This window comes from Eleginops maclovinus, chromosome 16, assembly GCF_036324505.1.
Source record: "Eleginops maclovinus isolate JMC-PN-2008 ecotype Puerto Natales chromosome 16, JC_Emac_rtc_rv5, whole genome shotgun sequence".
In the NCBI taxonomy this organism is placed as follows: domain Eukaryota; kingdom Metazoa; phylum Chordata; class Actinopteri; order Perciformes; family Eleginopidae; genus Eleginops; species Eleginops maclovinus.
In genome coordinates, this window is record NC_086364.1 from 17778443 (window position 1) to 17795654 (window position 17212).

General features: G+C 41.1%; 1 protein-coding gene across 6 annotated transcripts in view; it reads left to right on the forward strand.

Annotated features, from left to right (window-relative positions):
• The window catches only part of mapk8ip3 (mitogen-activated protein kinase 8 interacting protein 3), a 29539-nt gene that overhangs the window by 3006 nt on the left and 9321 nt on the right, over positions 1-17212 (forward strand). The window contains exons 3-20 of one of the 6 annotated variants that reach the window (XM_063903592.1): positions 745-1071; positions 6068-6188; positions 6640-6710; positions 7482-7573; positions 8581-8604; positions 9554-9704; positions 10500-10731; positions 10921-11023; positions 11257-11375; positions 12325-12336; positions 12995-13012; positions 13905-13962; positions 14104-14256; positions 14940-14997; positions 15243-15394; positions 15637-15693; positions 16087-16257; positions 17010-17169. In XM_063903592.1, the coding sequence (XP_063759662.1) occupies positions 745-1071; positions 6068-6188; positions 6640-6710; positions 7482-7573; positions 8581-8604; positions 9554-9704; positions 10500-10731; positions 10921-11023; positions 11257-11375; positions 12325-12336; positions 12995-13012; positions 13905-13962; positions 14104-14256; positions 14940-14997; positions 15243-15394; positions 15637-15693; positions 16087-16257; positions 17010-17169 (2079 nt within the window). The remainder of the gene's footprint in view (positions 1-744; positions 1072-6067; positions 6189-6639; positions 6711-7481; positions 7574-8580; positions 8605-9553; positions 9705-10499; positions 10732-10920; positions 11024-11256; positions 11376-12324; positions 12337-12994; positions 13013-13904; positions 13963-14103; positions 14257-14939; positions 14998-15242; positions 15395-15636; positions 15694-16086; positions 16258-17009; positions 17170-17212) is intronic. The other 5 variants (XM_063903593.1, XM_063903595.1, XM_063903596.1 and 2 more) reach the window with 5 other exon arrangements.

The window sequence follows — 17212 nt, forward strand, 5'->3', positions numbered from 1 at the left end:
TGATCTCAGATAGATTCGCCTTATTTTGAAATCATGAAGCTGGTTTCCGGCTCAGTCCCCCTGACTTGACGCACTCCGTCTGCTTGCTCAATGCAGACGGAGTGACGTCAGTCGGTCAGCTGGCTCCTGCATCTGAAGGCAAGAGAGCCTCTCCCATTGGGAGACATCACCATCACCGCCCGAGCCTGGCCATCGGCCGCCCGCAGGAAGGAAGGGGAATAAAACATGGAGGATTCGGTGTTATTATAGTGGCGGATCGGGCTTCAGCGGGGATCGGGAGATTATTTATTTACATATTTATTTATTTATTTCCCTTGTCAGCAATGGCCGGGGTCCATGGCTGCGGCTGCTGAGAGGCAGGTGCAGTATCAGCGACATTTCGTTTCTCGGCATGGGCTCAACGAGGGCCGATCTACAGGCTGCTCTGCACCCCCTCTGCTCCCCGGATACCACGCTGTCTGTGGGGGGAGAGGAATAGCTGGGCCGCGTCTGGAGGCGTGGAGGAGGGGGGCCTCTTTACATCAAAATATTAGAGCCAGTAATTTCAAGGTTATGCGCCGTTACACACAGCAACAGCCAGGATTCGTTCAGTGAATCAGTTCAGCTGCAACATGGCATAGGGTTGGTGGGCTTTATTTTAGGACAACACTGATTGAATCCACCCTTTTCTGCATTCAGAGGATCCAAAACCTTTTGACAGGCCGTAAAAAAAAAAACTGTTGAGCCTTCTCATCTGGAAAACAGAAGCCGGTTCCAGCTGCCAAGATGATGGACCTGCAAATAGACGAGGTGGTGTACCAGGACGACTACGGCTCCGGATCTGTGATGTCGGAGCGGGTGTCGGGCCTGGCCAACAGCATCTACCGGGAGTTTGAGCGGCTGATCCGCAGCTATGATGAGGAGGTGGTGAAGGAGCTGATGCCGCTGGTGGTGAACGTCCTGGAGAACCTGGACGGGGTGCTGACGGAGAACCAGGAGCATGAGGTGGAGCTAGAGCTGCTGAAGGAGGACAACGAGCAGCTCATCACCCAGTACGAGAGGGAGAAAGCGCTGAGGAAACAAGCGGAGGAGGTGAGTCACTCCCCCGGCTCTAATGGGCCCTCTGCCCGCTCCATCACATCCAGCTTCACTCTGCATCCTCCCTGGTCACGGTGCTCTGTCTGAACTGCTTCACCAGACATGTGACTCATGCTTAGGCCTTGTGACAGGAGATTATTTTTAGTGTCAATGTACTGCAGAAGTGTCTTTTATCAAGCTCCTAGAAATAAAATGTATATCCCTATAATACAACTTACAAGCCTTAAATACAGTTGTTGAGTAGAACTGCTTATAAAGTATTAGAAACGATGTACTTACCTTTGGAAAATATATAACAAATATATACAGTACATAACTCAAATTAAAATGAAAGTAGCCAAATCAAACAATTAGACCAAAAATGACCTGTACCAAGTCTGTTTTTGTTGAGAAACATACCTGTTCCAGTTATCAGTGCTAGTTTAAGTGTGGTAAAGTCAAGCATCCTGCTAAATTATTTGGACAATATTATAGTAATCTAAACCTGCTTTCTAGTGATACCGTACAAGTTGAGCCTAGATGTGGAGGTCAATGTTCAGTCACTATTGAGCAGACAAAGGAATGTTTAACAAGAATTCTGTTGCAGTGGAGCAAATGTATGCAGTACAAGTTTACACTGTCATGAAAACGCATTAATGGATGAACAACAACATTTGTATTCACTATAACAGCTACTGATAGTGCTACTAGGTTTGTAAATACTGCAATAGTACTTTTGGAACTACCTCTGTTTACTTTACATGCATTACTGTCACAACAACTGCAGCTTCTTATGCTACCTTCAACTTCTACAACCGATTCTAACATTACTTCCACTTCTGCAAAACATAATGCTATCGAACAATGTGACCAATTTATAATACAAATCTCCTTAAAATAAATAAGCTAAATTAGTTTCCTTTTTAGTGTTCCTTATGTTTTTCCTGAGGTGCTACACTGCACAGTTAAAGTATGCAAATACCTGAGCAAACAATATGCAAACACAGGGTTAAAACACGATAGCGTACATACACTACATGGTGATAAAGGGACAGTCTGCACAGCTCTGACAGACGAAATGTTTAAGCACAACTCAGTGGGCGTTTACGCTGAATAACACAGCAAGAACAGGGACACAAACAACAAAAGTGGACATCAATACAGAGCTATTACATTACCGGCCAAGCTCCACCTCCATTAAATCTTTTCCCCTTCTCTGACCAGTGTAACAGCAGTCGTGGGACCCGGCAGGTTTTCATAAAGCAACGTTAACCCTCTTCGCATCCAAAGAGGCCTCAGCATATCACTGCCTGCAGCCCTGCTAGCATCAGCTTAGCTCAGATTTCAGTTTCATCATCTTCTTCCTCCCTGTGGTGCTTATATAGTTTGTTTTCACTTTAAGCTGTTAATGAGGAGAAGAGTCTCTTGGTGTATTAACATTTCAGGGTGAGCATAGTTCAACTTATTTTAATGTCAGGACATTAAAGAAATGTATTTGCATTGTAAGGAGCTGAGCCGGCTGGAGTTTTAATTGACAGATGCCAATCAGACATGTTTTAGTTTTTTTGTTTAACTAAATAGTGACTTAAACTTCAACTGAAAGTGTCTTTATGATAAATAGCTGGTGATGAAAAACGTAAAAAATTAAAAAGACTTTCTATACTTTGAAATATAAATCAAAAGTGTCTAATGAGCTGTTGAAAGAGCTATCCTTTTTTTTTTAACAACACAAGAAGAAATGCTGGTATTTAGCTCAATATACCAAACGCCTCAATGATAAAACACGCTTTAAAGCAGATTCAATCTTTGCCAAGATCTTGAAAAGGACATTGTTTATCTCACTTAGTAACCTTAACTCAGTTAGTTGCCTGCCTGCTTCCCTTTTTTCTTCATGAATGATACATTTCCACCCACCAGACAGGAGATTTGAAACTTCATATGTGACAGTCATGTCCACAATTTGAGTTATATTCCCCTTCTTATAATAATGATACATTTTGCATTATCAATTAGATCTATATTACTTGTTTTCTGTATCGAGTGAAAGATGTGGTGGGATGTTGTAGGTTATTTTGTTGCTCTGACTGGCAGTTGGCGATGAAGTGTCATAAAGCATATCCTTACTTTCTTTTACTATTTTAGGTCTGAATGCCTTCACCAAAAGCTTGTTATTAAATTGGACCCACACCTATTGAGTGTTATGCTTTTGGCATTGTATTTTATCAACACCAGAATGGACTAGTGTGGTGTCTGAATCACAGGAGGTATTTGGTGAGGCAACAGTTTGAATTTAGTATTGTGCAGCTGCAGTCTTGGTATCCAAATTGTTTTTTAAGACTTGTTTGGTACAGATATCCTGTATCATATCTGTGAAGACTATCCCGAGTCCTAGCCTTATTAACATATTTGACATTTAAAAAGCAAGTCATTTATTTGGATATAACCTAGTGATCCCTTTATGGTCAAGTGTCTTTGATTGTCTCTTGATCTTCTGTTGTGAACTCTCTAAGATTATGTTAGTAGCCTAGTGAGTGAAGTCAATTACATGAACTAAGGTTACACATTTCAATAGAACAAATAAACAGAGAGACAGTTTTGTCAGACTCTCACATGGGTGTAAAGGGGGAGGGGACAGTACTGAGGGGTGTGGAATCATAGGAAATCAATAGTACACAGAGCTCACTGAGGGAGTCTGGCACTGTAACCCAATTTGTGTTACGTATGTTTAGCAGAGACAGAACAACAAAAGCAGAAACAGACAAATAGACTGACGGTTACGAAGAGTGAGTTAACGCACAGGCCAGATCTGACACGGGAAAAGGAGAACAACAAAGAAAAGAGTGTGAGAGAGAATCTCAGAGCCTGACAATAACCTCCCACAAGACGAGCAGAAAGCGGCTCAGATTACAAGGTTACTCGACTCTAGCTAATGGTAAACAAAGCCACAGCTCCCTGTCTGCTCATCATGCAGCCTACACTAGCACAACCAGCATCACAGTAACTACAGCGATGTTAACAAATTCAGCCATTTTGTAGCATCCTCGCTGCCTTGTTCTTCTGGGGCCGCCTGCTGCAACGATCCGTCTCTTAGCATCAAAGTGTGATGACAGTGGAACGTTGATAATCTGCCTCTTACTATTCTCCTAACATGGTGTCTATGCATGGACTTACTGTAGTGAGCAGTACATAGAAAACTGTTTTCAATCTAGAGCTCCAACGATTTATTGATTATTCAATCAACACAAAAATAACAGCCAACAATTGAGATAATGTTTTTGTTCTGCCTTTGAAATAGGAGTTTTCCTGCTTTACTGTGGGAAAATATTAGGGCCTTCAAAGAACAACACTTTTAAAGACATCACTTTTTCTCTTAACAGTCGCCTATTATGCAAAATCCACTTTTTCATGTCTTTTATGTGAGGGATAATGTGCAGCGAGGCGGTCTTTATGGGGAAAAGGTCACCCGACAGCCCTGAATGTGCAGCGAGTAATAATCAACTCACTGCACTTTATCCAGCTTATTCCACAACCAGATACTAAACAAACTAACGACTCCACTCCCAATATTAATTGAAATGATTTTATTGACTCAAAAATGATGGTATTACTTCCTCTAACCCTCAGTTTCAGTTCATTTGCACTTAAAGCTACAGACACAGAATCAGCACTTTTGAAAAATCAGCAGATTGATTGATATTGGAAATAGTCATTAGTTGCAGCTCTACTGATGCAGTGCTTGTTGGCCTGCAGAGTAGACTTGGTCACAATACATTTCATGCATGTGACCTGAGAACTTGTCCTTATAACAAACATAGATACATGCTAATGCCTTTTCTCCTTCTGCATCCCAGGAAGTACACGGTGTAAATATCTGGAAGTGTGACGACATTACAGTCAAATGCACTTAGCTACAGTTCCTCAGGGACATACGCTATGTTGACTCTGTCATCACAAGATTTCCTAATCAGTTATTCACACTGGATTCCACCCCATAAGTACACATTTGTAGTATTCTACCTAGGTATTTAACATTTGCATAACTCAAATATCCCATGGGTAAACACACCAATATGTTTATAAAGAATCTATGATACATAGTGTATGCTGTCAGTCTTAAATGTTGCTGTATGATGGTATGGAGATGTGCGATACAGGCAAGGCATTTAAAGGGGGTTATTTGAGGCAGGATAGGATGAAGGATTTTATTTAGTGAAGCTGTGGTCTGCTGCTCTGAAGGTAGAGCTACTGGAAAGCATTGTGCTGGTCCCTAGTTTCAGTCCATTTTATGTAGGCCATTACATCATTTTTTAGTGTGTCTGTTTATACTAACATGCAAATTGACCTTTTATTGAGTCATGTTTTTGTCATTAGGTGGATTTCCTATAGAAACCTGGCTTATTTTTAAGCCTGCAAGAAAAGTGAAATCTCTTCAACCTCTCACCCTCAGAGTTGGATATAATCAGCAGCTAGAAAGGACTAAGTGGTTCATTTCCTGCTGAAATCCACTCTGCATATGACACACAAGTAGGAGTGTTGTCTGCTGGATATCAATATTAGTTGCTGTAATAAACTAATGGTCATTATATTATAGCGAGTGCCTTTCTGTGCAGGGAATATCTGATGCAGTCCTGGTTCAATAGTCGCCCTTTAGTCAGAGGATTACAGTGGTAAGACTCGGTGGACGGCTGAACTGAAAAAAGGAGATCATTGTGAAGAGCTTTATGATTATAAAAACAAATGTGAAAGGGAAGTAGACAGATCTGTGTTTGAATGTTTACACTATAGAACGTGCTGAGGTCATTTATAGAGCTGCTCACAAACCTATCTGTAAGAGACAACAACTCGATTATTACAGTACATGGCGTCTATTAACAAAAAGCATAGTAATCTTAATCTGGTGTTTCTTTCCAGATTGAATCAACATACAATAACTACAATATCAGTGTTGGTGCAGTTTGTGAATACATTCCCAGTTGTTTTACACATCTTAATTCTTGTTTCCTCCTTTTAGAAATTCATTGAATTTGAGGATGCGTTGGAAGCAGAGAAGAAGGATCTGCAGGTGCAGGTGGAGTTTCTGGAGCTGCAGTCCAAACAGCAGGAGCTCAAATCAAAGAACTACTCCGACCAGAGTGAGTGGAAAAGCTTCCCAGCTGCCCACTTCTGTATTCTTATAACTTGCAGCACATGTGGCTGTTCTTTTAAGTCTCTTCGCTGAAAACAGGAGCGTTCAAGTTAATCCTAACACATCACACCATTGGACAAATAATAAATGATACTCAATAAAAAAGAATGAAAGTAAAGCAGAAACACATTTGATTGACATGTAATTGTAACGCACTGCCTTTAGCTGGGGATATAGGGGATTTCATATCTTGATAGATACCACCATATGCAATAATGTTTTCTGTGTTCTGAGGTTTCTGAGTCTGACTTTGATAAAGCCTGTTTGTGTATGCTCTTATTTATCTAATTAGCTTAGATATTGATTAATAAAATACCTTTGGGTCACTCTTTGCTTCAACTACCAAACTGTGTCCTGGTTTTCTTGCTGTTGAACCGTTTTCTCTCTCTGTCTCCCAGTCGTGCGGTTGGAGGAGCGGGAATCAGACATGAAGAAAGAGTACAATGCTCTGCACCAGCGCCACACTGAGGTGAGAGCCAACACTCGGCCCTGTTCCAGTGAAGACTCAAGACTTATCATCTTTAGCTTCATTTTGAACATTTTCCATTGTTATATCTCCAACATCAACCAAACACACACGTCTGTTCACTACTATGCCTTGTTTTTATGCTGCTGCAACAAAAAAAAATCCCAAATTGGGATCAATAAAGTAATTCTATCCATCCATCCATCCATCCATCCATCCATCCATCCATCCATCCATCCATCCATCCATCCATCCATCCATCCATCCATCCATCCATCCATCCATCCATCCATCCATCCATCCATCCATCCATCCATCCATCCATCCATCCATCCATCCATCCATCCATCCATCCATCCATCCATCCACCTATATAATTGGATTCTGCCTAAATTATCCCCATCAAACCATATTGGTTTATTTTAAATCCCAGGCAGCCATTGATTTGATATTAGAAAGAAAGGGCAAACATGTTTGTTATGATTATTGATTAACTGTTACAACAATGATTTCCTGGAGAAAACAGAAACACTGTACAGAAAAAAATGTGTGTATTCAGAAAGGGTCAGCAATACCAACTAGTGTGATTCGTTTTTAATGAACAGCAATATGCATAAACCCTTGTGTGGTTCCTTTTGAGATTAAGAATCCCATTGCCCTTGGAGTTTCCTGAAATGTATTAGACTATAATTATAATATAACCATCGTGAAACGTATAACTTTCCTCTCCCTCTCTTCTCACATTTTTCCATTTTTCTGCATTGTGTATTTCAGATGATCCAGACATACGTGGAGCACATAGAGCGGTCCAAAATGCAGCAGGCGGGGAGCAACAGCCAATCAGAAGGCCCGGGCTGTGGACGAACGTGAGTTATTTTAGCGTGTGTGTTGGTGTGTAAAGGTTGTTTGTATATCTTGTTCACCCATTGTCTTGTTGCTGGTGTGTCATGTTTTGTCCTGAATGTATTAGGCTTCACGTGATTCAATATGCTCCTTGATGCTGGTCCATGTTTGTCAGTAACCTCATGAACGGAACTTGTCACTTATAATATATTATTTGAGGAATTAGATTAGGATACTTTCTGGCTCATGTGATCGAAACCTTTCCAATAACCGTAGAGCCAGAGGCAAATATTTGTTTCAAAAAAGACAGATGATATGATTTATACAGATTCACATCATGTTTTAATCTACAAAATATTCTGCTTCAAATCATATTTGTTGGCATCCCAGCTTTCAAAAACCCTGCTGTCAAATTATGCAGTGTTGTGGGAAATCTTTAAAAAGAAGAACAATCTGAAGTTTATTTTTCCGGCTTGCAGTATTCAGCAGTTGGCCAGCCCATGAGTCATGAATATTTATAAGCACAAAGCGAGAGGAGGAGTCTGAGACATCTGGTGCAGCTACTGTAGCCGAACTGCATCTGTTATGTTCACTAAACACACAGTATCTTGAATATCGATACACACTTTCTAAAGCCAACTAAAACTAAAAGTCTTTGTCAACCAGTAGGAACAGAGGACTGTGTTTGCGTGTGATGGTTTTCTCATAATTTCGAATTATAAACACTAACAACATTCATTACTTCTTAACAAACCATTTGAGAAGAACAATCTTATAACAGCAATTAGAAAAATACTTTGAAACTTAAATCAACGTGTGTGTGTGTGTGTGTGTGTGTGTGTGTGTGTGTGTGTGTGTGTGTGTGTGTGTGTGTGTGTGTGTGTGTGTGTGTGTGTGTGTGTGTGTGTGTGTGTGTGTGTGTGTTTTCATGCGTCATGGCATGTTCCTGTCACCTGTCTTTCTCTAATCACTGTCTGTCTGTCTGTCTGTCTGTTTGCTGGCTTGCTCTCTGTTGCTGCTGTTTGCACAGTCAACGCCACACATGGAGGAAAAGGTAAATCCCACAGCGGCCCTCACATCCCCCCCACCCCCCTTTAGCTCCTCGGTCTAAACTAGCCTGCTTTTGACTTTAAATCTGAGTAAATTTGCTGATGCCCCCACCCCGCCTAAACAGCCTGTTTAAAGAAGTTTTCCTTTATTTGGTTTAGTAGTTATGGATGCTTGTGACAACATTTGATTGCCTTGAATTTATAAAAAATGTTGCATTCTGATAGCAAATAGGTCATGTAAAGAGATGCAATATCTTCCAGTGCTATCCGCCTTTCCCTCCTGGGTTGCCTATCAGTCTTTCACTTCGTGCCTGCTTTGCTTGCCTCATTTGCCATTCATCCAAAAGTGAAACTATAGTATTAATCAAAGAGGGAAGCATTTATACGGAAATGCATAGATATAAGGTAATTGTAATTTTGTACTACTTTCTGTTCTTGGAAAAACAAGATCTGGTTCTAGCATTACACAAACAGCAACCATTTGTTGTTCTGGTTAATTTTATTTGGGTCGAGTAGCATTTATTTCCTCAACTAGTCTTTAATCAGTAATCAGGTACTCTTGAATATTGTATGACGGTTAGTCGACTAAGAATATATTTGGTGGAGGACAGCTGCTCCCTGCACACACTGTTGTAGCCAGTTTTGTTGGAGTGATTCTGGTTACAAACTCTACCTGTAGTTGCCTTTTTTATACTCTGCCTGTTTGAATGCCTTGCATCCGTGTCCCCAGTAAAGTAAGAAAGCCTACAAGGAAAATATGAATGGCCTCATGGACTGGACCGCATGCCCTCAGAGCTCTTGTTGCTTCTCGCTGTACGGCTTGTAAATCAGCTTGTTTCTTCATTCCTCATTTCAAATACAGAATGTGCTGAAGGGGAAGAAGAAGATTTAATTGAACGTGATAAATGAATACTCATGTTGGTTTCCCCCCCTTCTCTGTGTCTTCTCTGCCAGCAGCAAAGCGGAGCGCCCGCCTTCATTGAGCCTTTACCCCAGCGGCGAGGGAATGGTACGTGGGGGTCTCGGGGGGGCTAGGATGATGCCCGGGAAAGACATCTGGCAGGTCAGCGAGCTCGGCCAGTCTCCTTTCCGCTCTGCCTATCAGGTGGGACAGACAGCGGCCATGTCCTCCTCCACGACCACAAACACAGCCCGGGGAGGGGGAGTGATCAAAGCCACACGGACCACCTCCCCTCCCACGCCTGCTTGTGTCACTTTAAAAGACACTTTTTAACTCACAAATCTGATCATTTAAAGTCAGTTTTGTTGACTCAAGCAAGCATGGGTCCAAACTGTGTGTTTATTTCTGCCGTGTATCTTCATGGTGTATTATAAAGATTTGACTATTTGAGAGAAACAGCCAAGGTAAGAAAAAATAGGAACAAAGGAAAGTGTTGCATTCTTGTTGTCGCTTCTTCCTGGTATCTAGCTTTGACAACAGGCTCAGCGCATAAACACACCTCAAGTTTCACATTTTAGGACCTTTTTCTTTAAGTTTCAGTATTTAAAGTCGACATTTCGTCACTCAATTTATGCAGAACTCAAGCAATTAAGCTGTCAACTTGACCTTTTATTTATAATTTAGCATTTTTTGACACAGCAGCCCAAATTTTACGAGTTTAAATTGGGAAAACCATATACAAACAGACAGTAGTTTGGGCTCTAAACCCTGTATGCCATTCAAGACAAAATATAGCCTCAAATGGGATTATTCAACAAAACATGAAGCTGCTTACAAGTATATCATAGTGACTCTATCTAGTATATTTTCTTTACTACCAGTCACTCTCGTTGGTAAAAGTGAAATGAGCTGTGCAGGTAAAACGCCTGTCTTCACTATATCATCCTCTTATACTGCTGTTTGTCTCCTGCTCCTCTGTCATCGTCTCGATCCACTAAGGAGGATGGATCAGAGTCCGACTCAGTGGCAGCTACACCCAGCAGCACAGGGAGCAAGTCCAACACCCCCACCTCCTCCGTCCCCTCCGCTACCGTCACCCCCATCAACGAGGGCTTCCTCCCGCAGTCAGAGTTCGATCCAATGCGAGCTGGAAACCGCAGGAAAGGTGCTAAGAGGCTCAGCAGGAATATGGAGGTGCAGGTTTCACAAGAGACCAGGAATGTCAGCATCGGTAAGAGGACGTTAATATTTAATACACTAAAAATACGCTTTTATTGAATTAAATACATCCTCAGATAAAATCTGTAGCATCTCTGATATGACTCTCAACCTTTGTTCACTGCCAAATAATAAAATGCTTACAGGTGCCTTAACAAATAGTATATTTCACGTTCAGTTGTTTGTTCGGCATGTTTTCCAGGCATGGGAAGCAGCGATGAATGGTCCGAGTTTCAGGAGATCATCGATTCCACCCCTGAGTTGGACATGTGCGTGGACCCCCGTGTGTACGGAGGAGGAAACAGGTACAAATATACTGTGGCTGCATTACTGTGCATTACTGGACTGCAATAACAAAGTGTCATATTTGGATTACTATGGATTATATATCAGTGGCAATTCTCCCAGCTGTGCTACATATTTTACCAGCTAAAAGTCTGAGGAACAAACGTTGCAATATAAGGGAGTACAAGTGATCTAAAGTGAGCTATATGTTTGTTTATTGCTAGTGTTTAATGACATCTAATGTGTGTTTCAGCCCCTCCCAGGGCATTGTGAACGTGGCCTTCGGCATCAACACCGAATCTCTATACCACGAGATCAAAGACGCCAAATCAGACATCATCGGAGACGTAGACGCAGGCGCCGAGCTGCTAGGTGTGAGCAGGACTGTGCCTTCCATAGGTTTTGATGTGGTTAGAGGGTTCAAGTAAAAACACTTACCCTAAAGCTTGGCAGTAGAAATCTCTCTGCTGATTACATGCATTAAAACCGGAGTGATCAGAAATCCTTTGTTTGGCCCTGCAACGGGGGCAATGAATGGCATTACAATGGATAAAGTACAGAGCAGATTAAAGTAAAGAGTAGACTTACGTATTATAAAAAAAGCAGGGACAAATTCTAATATAAACACAATAAGTACACCATGGTCAAAGTAGCATGATTGAGACTTCTATATGCCAGTATGAGTATTATTATAACTGTTAGATTCAGAGTAGATCCACAGAAAGGACAATGAACGTGGATGCATGTGAGTGTTACATAAAGGCATCATTTCTTTTGCCTCTGTGTTATTGCAGGGCAGGAGCTCCATGTGAGGCTGTGTGAATGTGCCATTGCACCGACTTTTTCTTTGCTTTGTTGGAGGCTGAAATGTACTCTGTGCCGGCAGCTTACCTCTCCGTCACATCCTGAAAAAAAACATACAATCCCTCTCTGGCTGCACCCCCGACCCACGCTGCTCGTTCATGCAGTGATTTTATTATTATTTTATTATTTCTTTGACTTTTTTCTCTTCTCTATTTTTGGGGCGCAGGCATGTTCAGCCCATTTCAAAGGCTGCAGGTCTAAACAGATCCTATTTCAGTTCAATTAACTATACTTTACAGACTTCATTGCACTTCATGTTTATGCTTGTTACTTTGACAAACACACTTTAAGGGGATTCTGGTGGATTTAGTTAATTTCCTTTCTGGGTTTGGGGTATTTTGGTGTTATTCATCAGGAACAGACAGAGGATTTGCTCGTTCTTCTTGTCCATCTGATAACTTCTCACCCGTTTTCTTTTTTTTTCCTATTTATGTGCTTCTGCTGGTGACACCCATAGGCGAGTTCTCAGGTGTGTATCTGATCATGCATTGGTTGGTATATATTTTAATTTTTGACCTCTTTTGACTCCTCTCTAATATCTAAACTCCACATCTAAGGGCAGACGTAAACAACTGTATCCAAAATCGGTAACATTACAACAGTGTATTATCATTATGTTTTGCCTTAAACTTTGAAGAAACAGTAATATCCATACACATGCAGTAAAACAGTTTGCTTTAAAGTCACAGTGAAATTATTTTAATCTTTAATGGTCGTAACAAGCCGTCAGTCACAATACCTTGAGGTTTTTAATTCTCTACAATATAACTCAACGGTTTATAATGACCCCTTTCATCAATTCAAACAGGAACTGCATCGTTTCACAGAAGCAATTTACTCAAATATGTTTCACTGGGACTTTAAAATGAATCCAATGATTATCTTATCTGTAGGATCACTGTAATACCCTCTTGTTTCAGTGTGAGGGCGACATATCAGCGTTTGTCCAAATTAATAAATGGTTATCGGCATCCTCTCACTTCTCTTTTCCATTCCTCTACTTCACCTTTTCCTTTCTGATCTGTGACTTCTCCTCCTCCTCCTCCTCCTCCTCCTCCTCCTCCTCCTCCTCCTCTTTTTGACATTTCTCCCCTCCCTTCTTCTTATTCTTCTTCTTCTGCCTCCAGTCCGCGATGATTTCTTCGGTAAGGCGCACCTTGCCTACGCTCGTGGTCACATTATGCTTGTTCTGTTGTTCCCTGGCCTCCAGCTTTGACATCTTTCTGGTTCCTTATTTCTGTCCGGTTTTTGTTGTATTTTTTTGCATCTCACAAACATAAAAAGGCTTTCTAATTTCTAGAGCAAAGACTCCCCTTTTGTACTGAAAGTGAAACTACAGAATGGTGTAATGATAAAGAGGCAGTACGATCACGAAAGTGCTTGTCTTGGAGGAATAGAAAAACCTGTTTCTCTGCAGACACACACCTTTTGACACCTCTTATAATACAACGTCTTGGCTTTTTTGTTTTGGTTTGTCTCTCATTTCCAAATGTTCTGTGTTGAAGCTCCTGCTTATACTTTGTGCGCCTGGCCTCTGTTTCACAGTGCTTGCTGCTTGCACGAACCATTTTCAGTTAATGTCCGGCAACAATAAAGATAATGAAGTTTGAATTAAGTAGTTAAGAGGTTTAGCCTTACATAAACACATTTGTTTATGTGCACTCATGGAGCTGGATAAAGTTTGCAACCTACTACAAGTTAAAATGTTAGTTAAGATGCACAACTTTCATATAAAAACAAGTCAAATATTGTTTGAATAACTCTAGTTTCATGAGTGTTATCCAGATATTTAACCTCCCTTGTTACCTGATGTAGGTTCCTTATTAACGTGGGTGTTTAAATCAATAAACTGTCAATTCATTTTCATTTATTAACTAAAACTGTGCCTTTTGTGGAGGTTTTAAATCCTAACTTGGTTGGTGTGAAATGCTGCATTGCCACAGTAACAATGGGATTTGAATTCTTCTAATCTGTCATTGGATTAATTCATTTATGGATGTTGTGTGAGATGGTTAACAGAGATTTGATTTGTTTCAGGGATGGGTAAAGAGGTGGAAAACCTGCTGACAGAGAACAAACAGCTCTTAGAGACCAAGTAAGAGACACAGAGAAGATTCATGTGTGTATCTGTCTGTGTATGGATATGAAAATGTCATTTATGATATCTCCCTTATCGGTGTTAACATTATTTATCTCAATGGTTTTGATATCTTTCTTTTTGCTCTTTGCTCGACAGAAATGCTCTCAACATTGTGAAAAATGACCTTATTGCCAAAGTGGACGAGCTGTCGGGGGAGCAGGAGGTGCTGAGGGAGGAGGTGGAGGCTCTGAGGCAGTCCAAGAACAAAGTGGACGTCAGAGTCAAGGAGCTGGAAGAGGAGCTCAGGAGGTGAAAATACTAACGTTTTGTTGGTATTAACATAATGATGTTAGGAAGAAATCAATATGATCCTGCAGAATTGATATTTTCATGAGATGATTTTAATCCTTGTCTGTCTTTTAAAGCAGTCTCAAATACATCTGAGAAAATGTTTTCATAGTATATTATGTATACATTTTAATATTATTTTCAGTATTCTATGTGTGTATCTGTCTGTGTTATGGATATACATAACTCAGACAGATATTGTTTTAATGGGAAACGTTGCTTACAATAGAAAGAGTGCCTTTCACAGGCATTTAAAGCTGCTGGGTCCCCTTTACTGCTAAAAAGTGCTTAGAAGGATTTAAAAAAACAACTCATATTGACACCAGAGGCTGAACACACATTTTTACAACACCCAATAAATCTTAAGCTACATTACATATGCTTGAGAAAGTTGTAGGTCCCAGAAGAGATGGATGGCCGGTAATATAAGATGGATGGAAATCAGAGAGGATCAAACCACAACTGAGAAGAGACACAGAGTATATGATTTGTGTTTGACACAGAGGCCTTCTGAAAAATGACTTAAATCCCTATTTTCTCCCAGTGTCAGTGGCATCAACTAATTCGCTGTATGTCCAGATGTTCATAAGTCACAATGAGAAATACATTTTGAGTAACTCTTTTATTTTGCTTTCGGGCTGCAGGTTAAGAGCAGAGGCTCTCGGTGCGTCTCGGGACTCAAAGGATGAAGGTGGTGATGACGTGAGTAAACTGCATTACTCATCCTGCACATTGTATCAGGACTATTTTCCAAGAGTAGCTCTGTGAATCACTTATATTTGAGCAGATTTATCCTCATTATTCTACATTTTGGTTGATTGGTTTAAGTGGACGTATAACACATTACAACATAACCCCCCGGCAGTGCACTGCACATCTCTGCTTGTAAATCTCGATTTTCGCACAGTGTGTAATTATTAAATGAGCCCACGCTCTTGTGTTTCTAGTTTTCATCACCCATGCAAGACGGAGACATGACGATGACGCAGCGGCGGCGATTCACCCGGGTGGAGATGGCCCGAGTGCTGATGGAGAGGAATCAGTACAAAGAGAGGCTGATGGAGCTGCAGGAAGCCGTGCGGTGGACAGAGATGATCAGGTAGACCAACGGAAGCTTTAAACTGGGGAAGGAAAAAAGTATAAAGAACGATACAGCAAACTAAAATGTTCACTCGAAAAGCTGCAAGTTCAACTCCATACTCAAACTCAACTCAAATTGTGGAGTTTTAAAGTTGTATTGAACCACATTTTATTTAGAGAATATAAGTTGAGTATGCTGAGTTAGTTTCGCTCTACTTTCTACTTTCTTTTCCTTTGACTAACTCCTCTGTTTCCTCTCAGGGCGTCCAGAGAAAGTCCTCAAATCCAAGAGAAAAAGAAGTCCACCATCTGGCAGTTGTAAGAATCTGCTTTTCCTTTAACGTATTTACAATTATATCTGAACTCCTTTAGACTGAGAGAACATGTGCAATATAGCATTTTCTATGTTTGTTTTTGCTACTTCACTATTTTATATTTTCACTTACTTTAATGATGCCGCTGCTTGTTTTTTTTTACCATGGATGTGTACTTTATTTTATTTTTAATAACATGTGTTTGCCTCTTTGTGTAATATGAAAATCTACACATTTTTTTGACTTTTCGTCTGCTCTGTCCCTTTTACTGTAAACACTTAAAATTCCCCTCAACGGGACGAACAAGTGTTTCTGATTGTGAATTAGAAATAACCTGATTGATAAGAAATGGATCTGTGAAACATGAAATGTAAAAACCCCTTCCTCTATCCTCCAGCTTCGCCCGTCTCTTCAGCACATCGTCCAGCCCTCCGCCCGTCAAGCGGCCGTACTACAGCGTCAACATCCACTACAAGTCTCCCTCGCCGGCCGGCTTCTCTCAGCGCCGCAGCCACACCATGTGTCAGATCTCCACCTCCAACCGCACGCTGGAGTTCTTCCCCGAAGAGTGAGCAGCTAGCAGCTAGAAAACTTCTCTAAACCTAACCTCAACTCTCTATAAACCTCCATCCTTATCTGCCTCTCACCCTGCTGTAACCTGAACGCCTGGTCGCTTGCTCGCTTTGCAGCAGCTTGGAGATTAGAAGGCTTCAATCACTTTGTTCAGTATTCCAAAGAAGTGGCGGGTTTAATTCACTGTTCTCATTTGGGATTGGTTGATAGTGCCTTCACATCCCTTTCAGACAAATGTCTTCATGCATGGGAAAGGGAATAACGGTAAAATGATGCTTTATTACTTAACTTTTATACAGACGAGAAGATTTTCAAAGGTAAAGTTATTTTAAATAGTAAAGCTTCTAAAGTTACATATGGAATCTAATTCCAACATATACATTTTTGTTATACCTTCCTGTTTTGAGTGTAAATTGGGGTGGCAGAATTGTGAATTGGGGAGTTTGTTATCATCTGTCATTCTCAACTTATATATTTGTTGTAACCTCTCAGGAACAAAGGCACATGTACATTTGTCAACAGATATATCACTCACACAAAGACACAAAGTTAGAATACTGAACGTTTACAATCTTTAATGGTGATAAAATTCAACTGCTTGGCTTGAGCTAGATAGAGTCTGCTTTAACTTGTGCTGATAACCACTGCTTGTCTCTACCTCTTTTGCTGCTGGCTGGCCAGGCTGCTAACGCTTCGCTTTCTTTCTGTCTCTCTTCTCCTCTCTTCCCTCCGTCGCGTTGCTTGCAGACTGGCCAGTAACGGTGTTGCGTCTCTCCTCAGCGACTCGGCACTGTCGGCCCGACGAGAGCAGCGGCGTGAACAGTACCGGCAGGTCCGCGAGCACATGAGGCGCGACGACGGCATCATGCAGGCGTGTGGCTGGAGCGTGCCGTCTCGCTTCAAACAGGTACACACACACACACACACACACACACAACCATCTGATATCA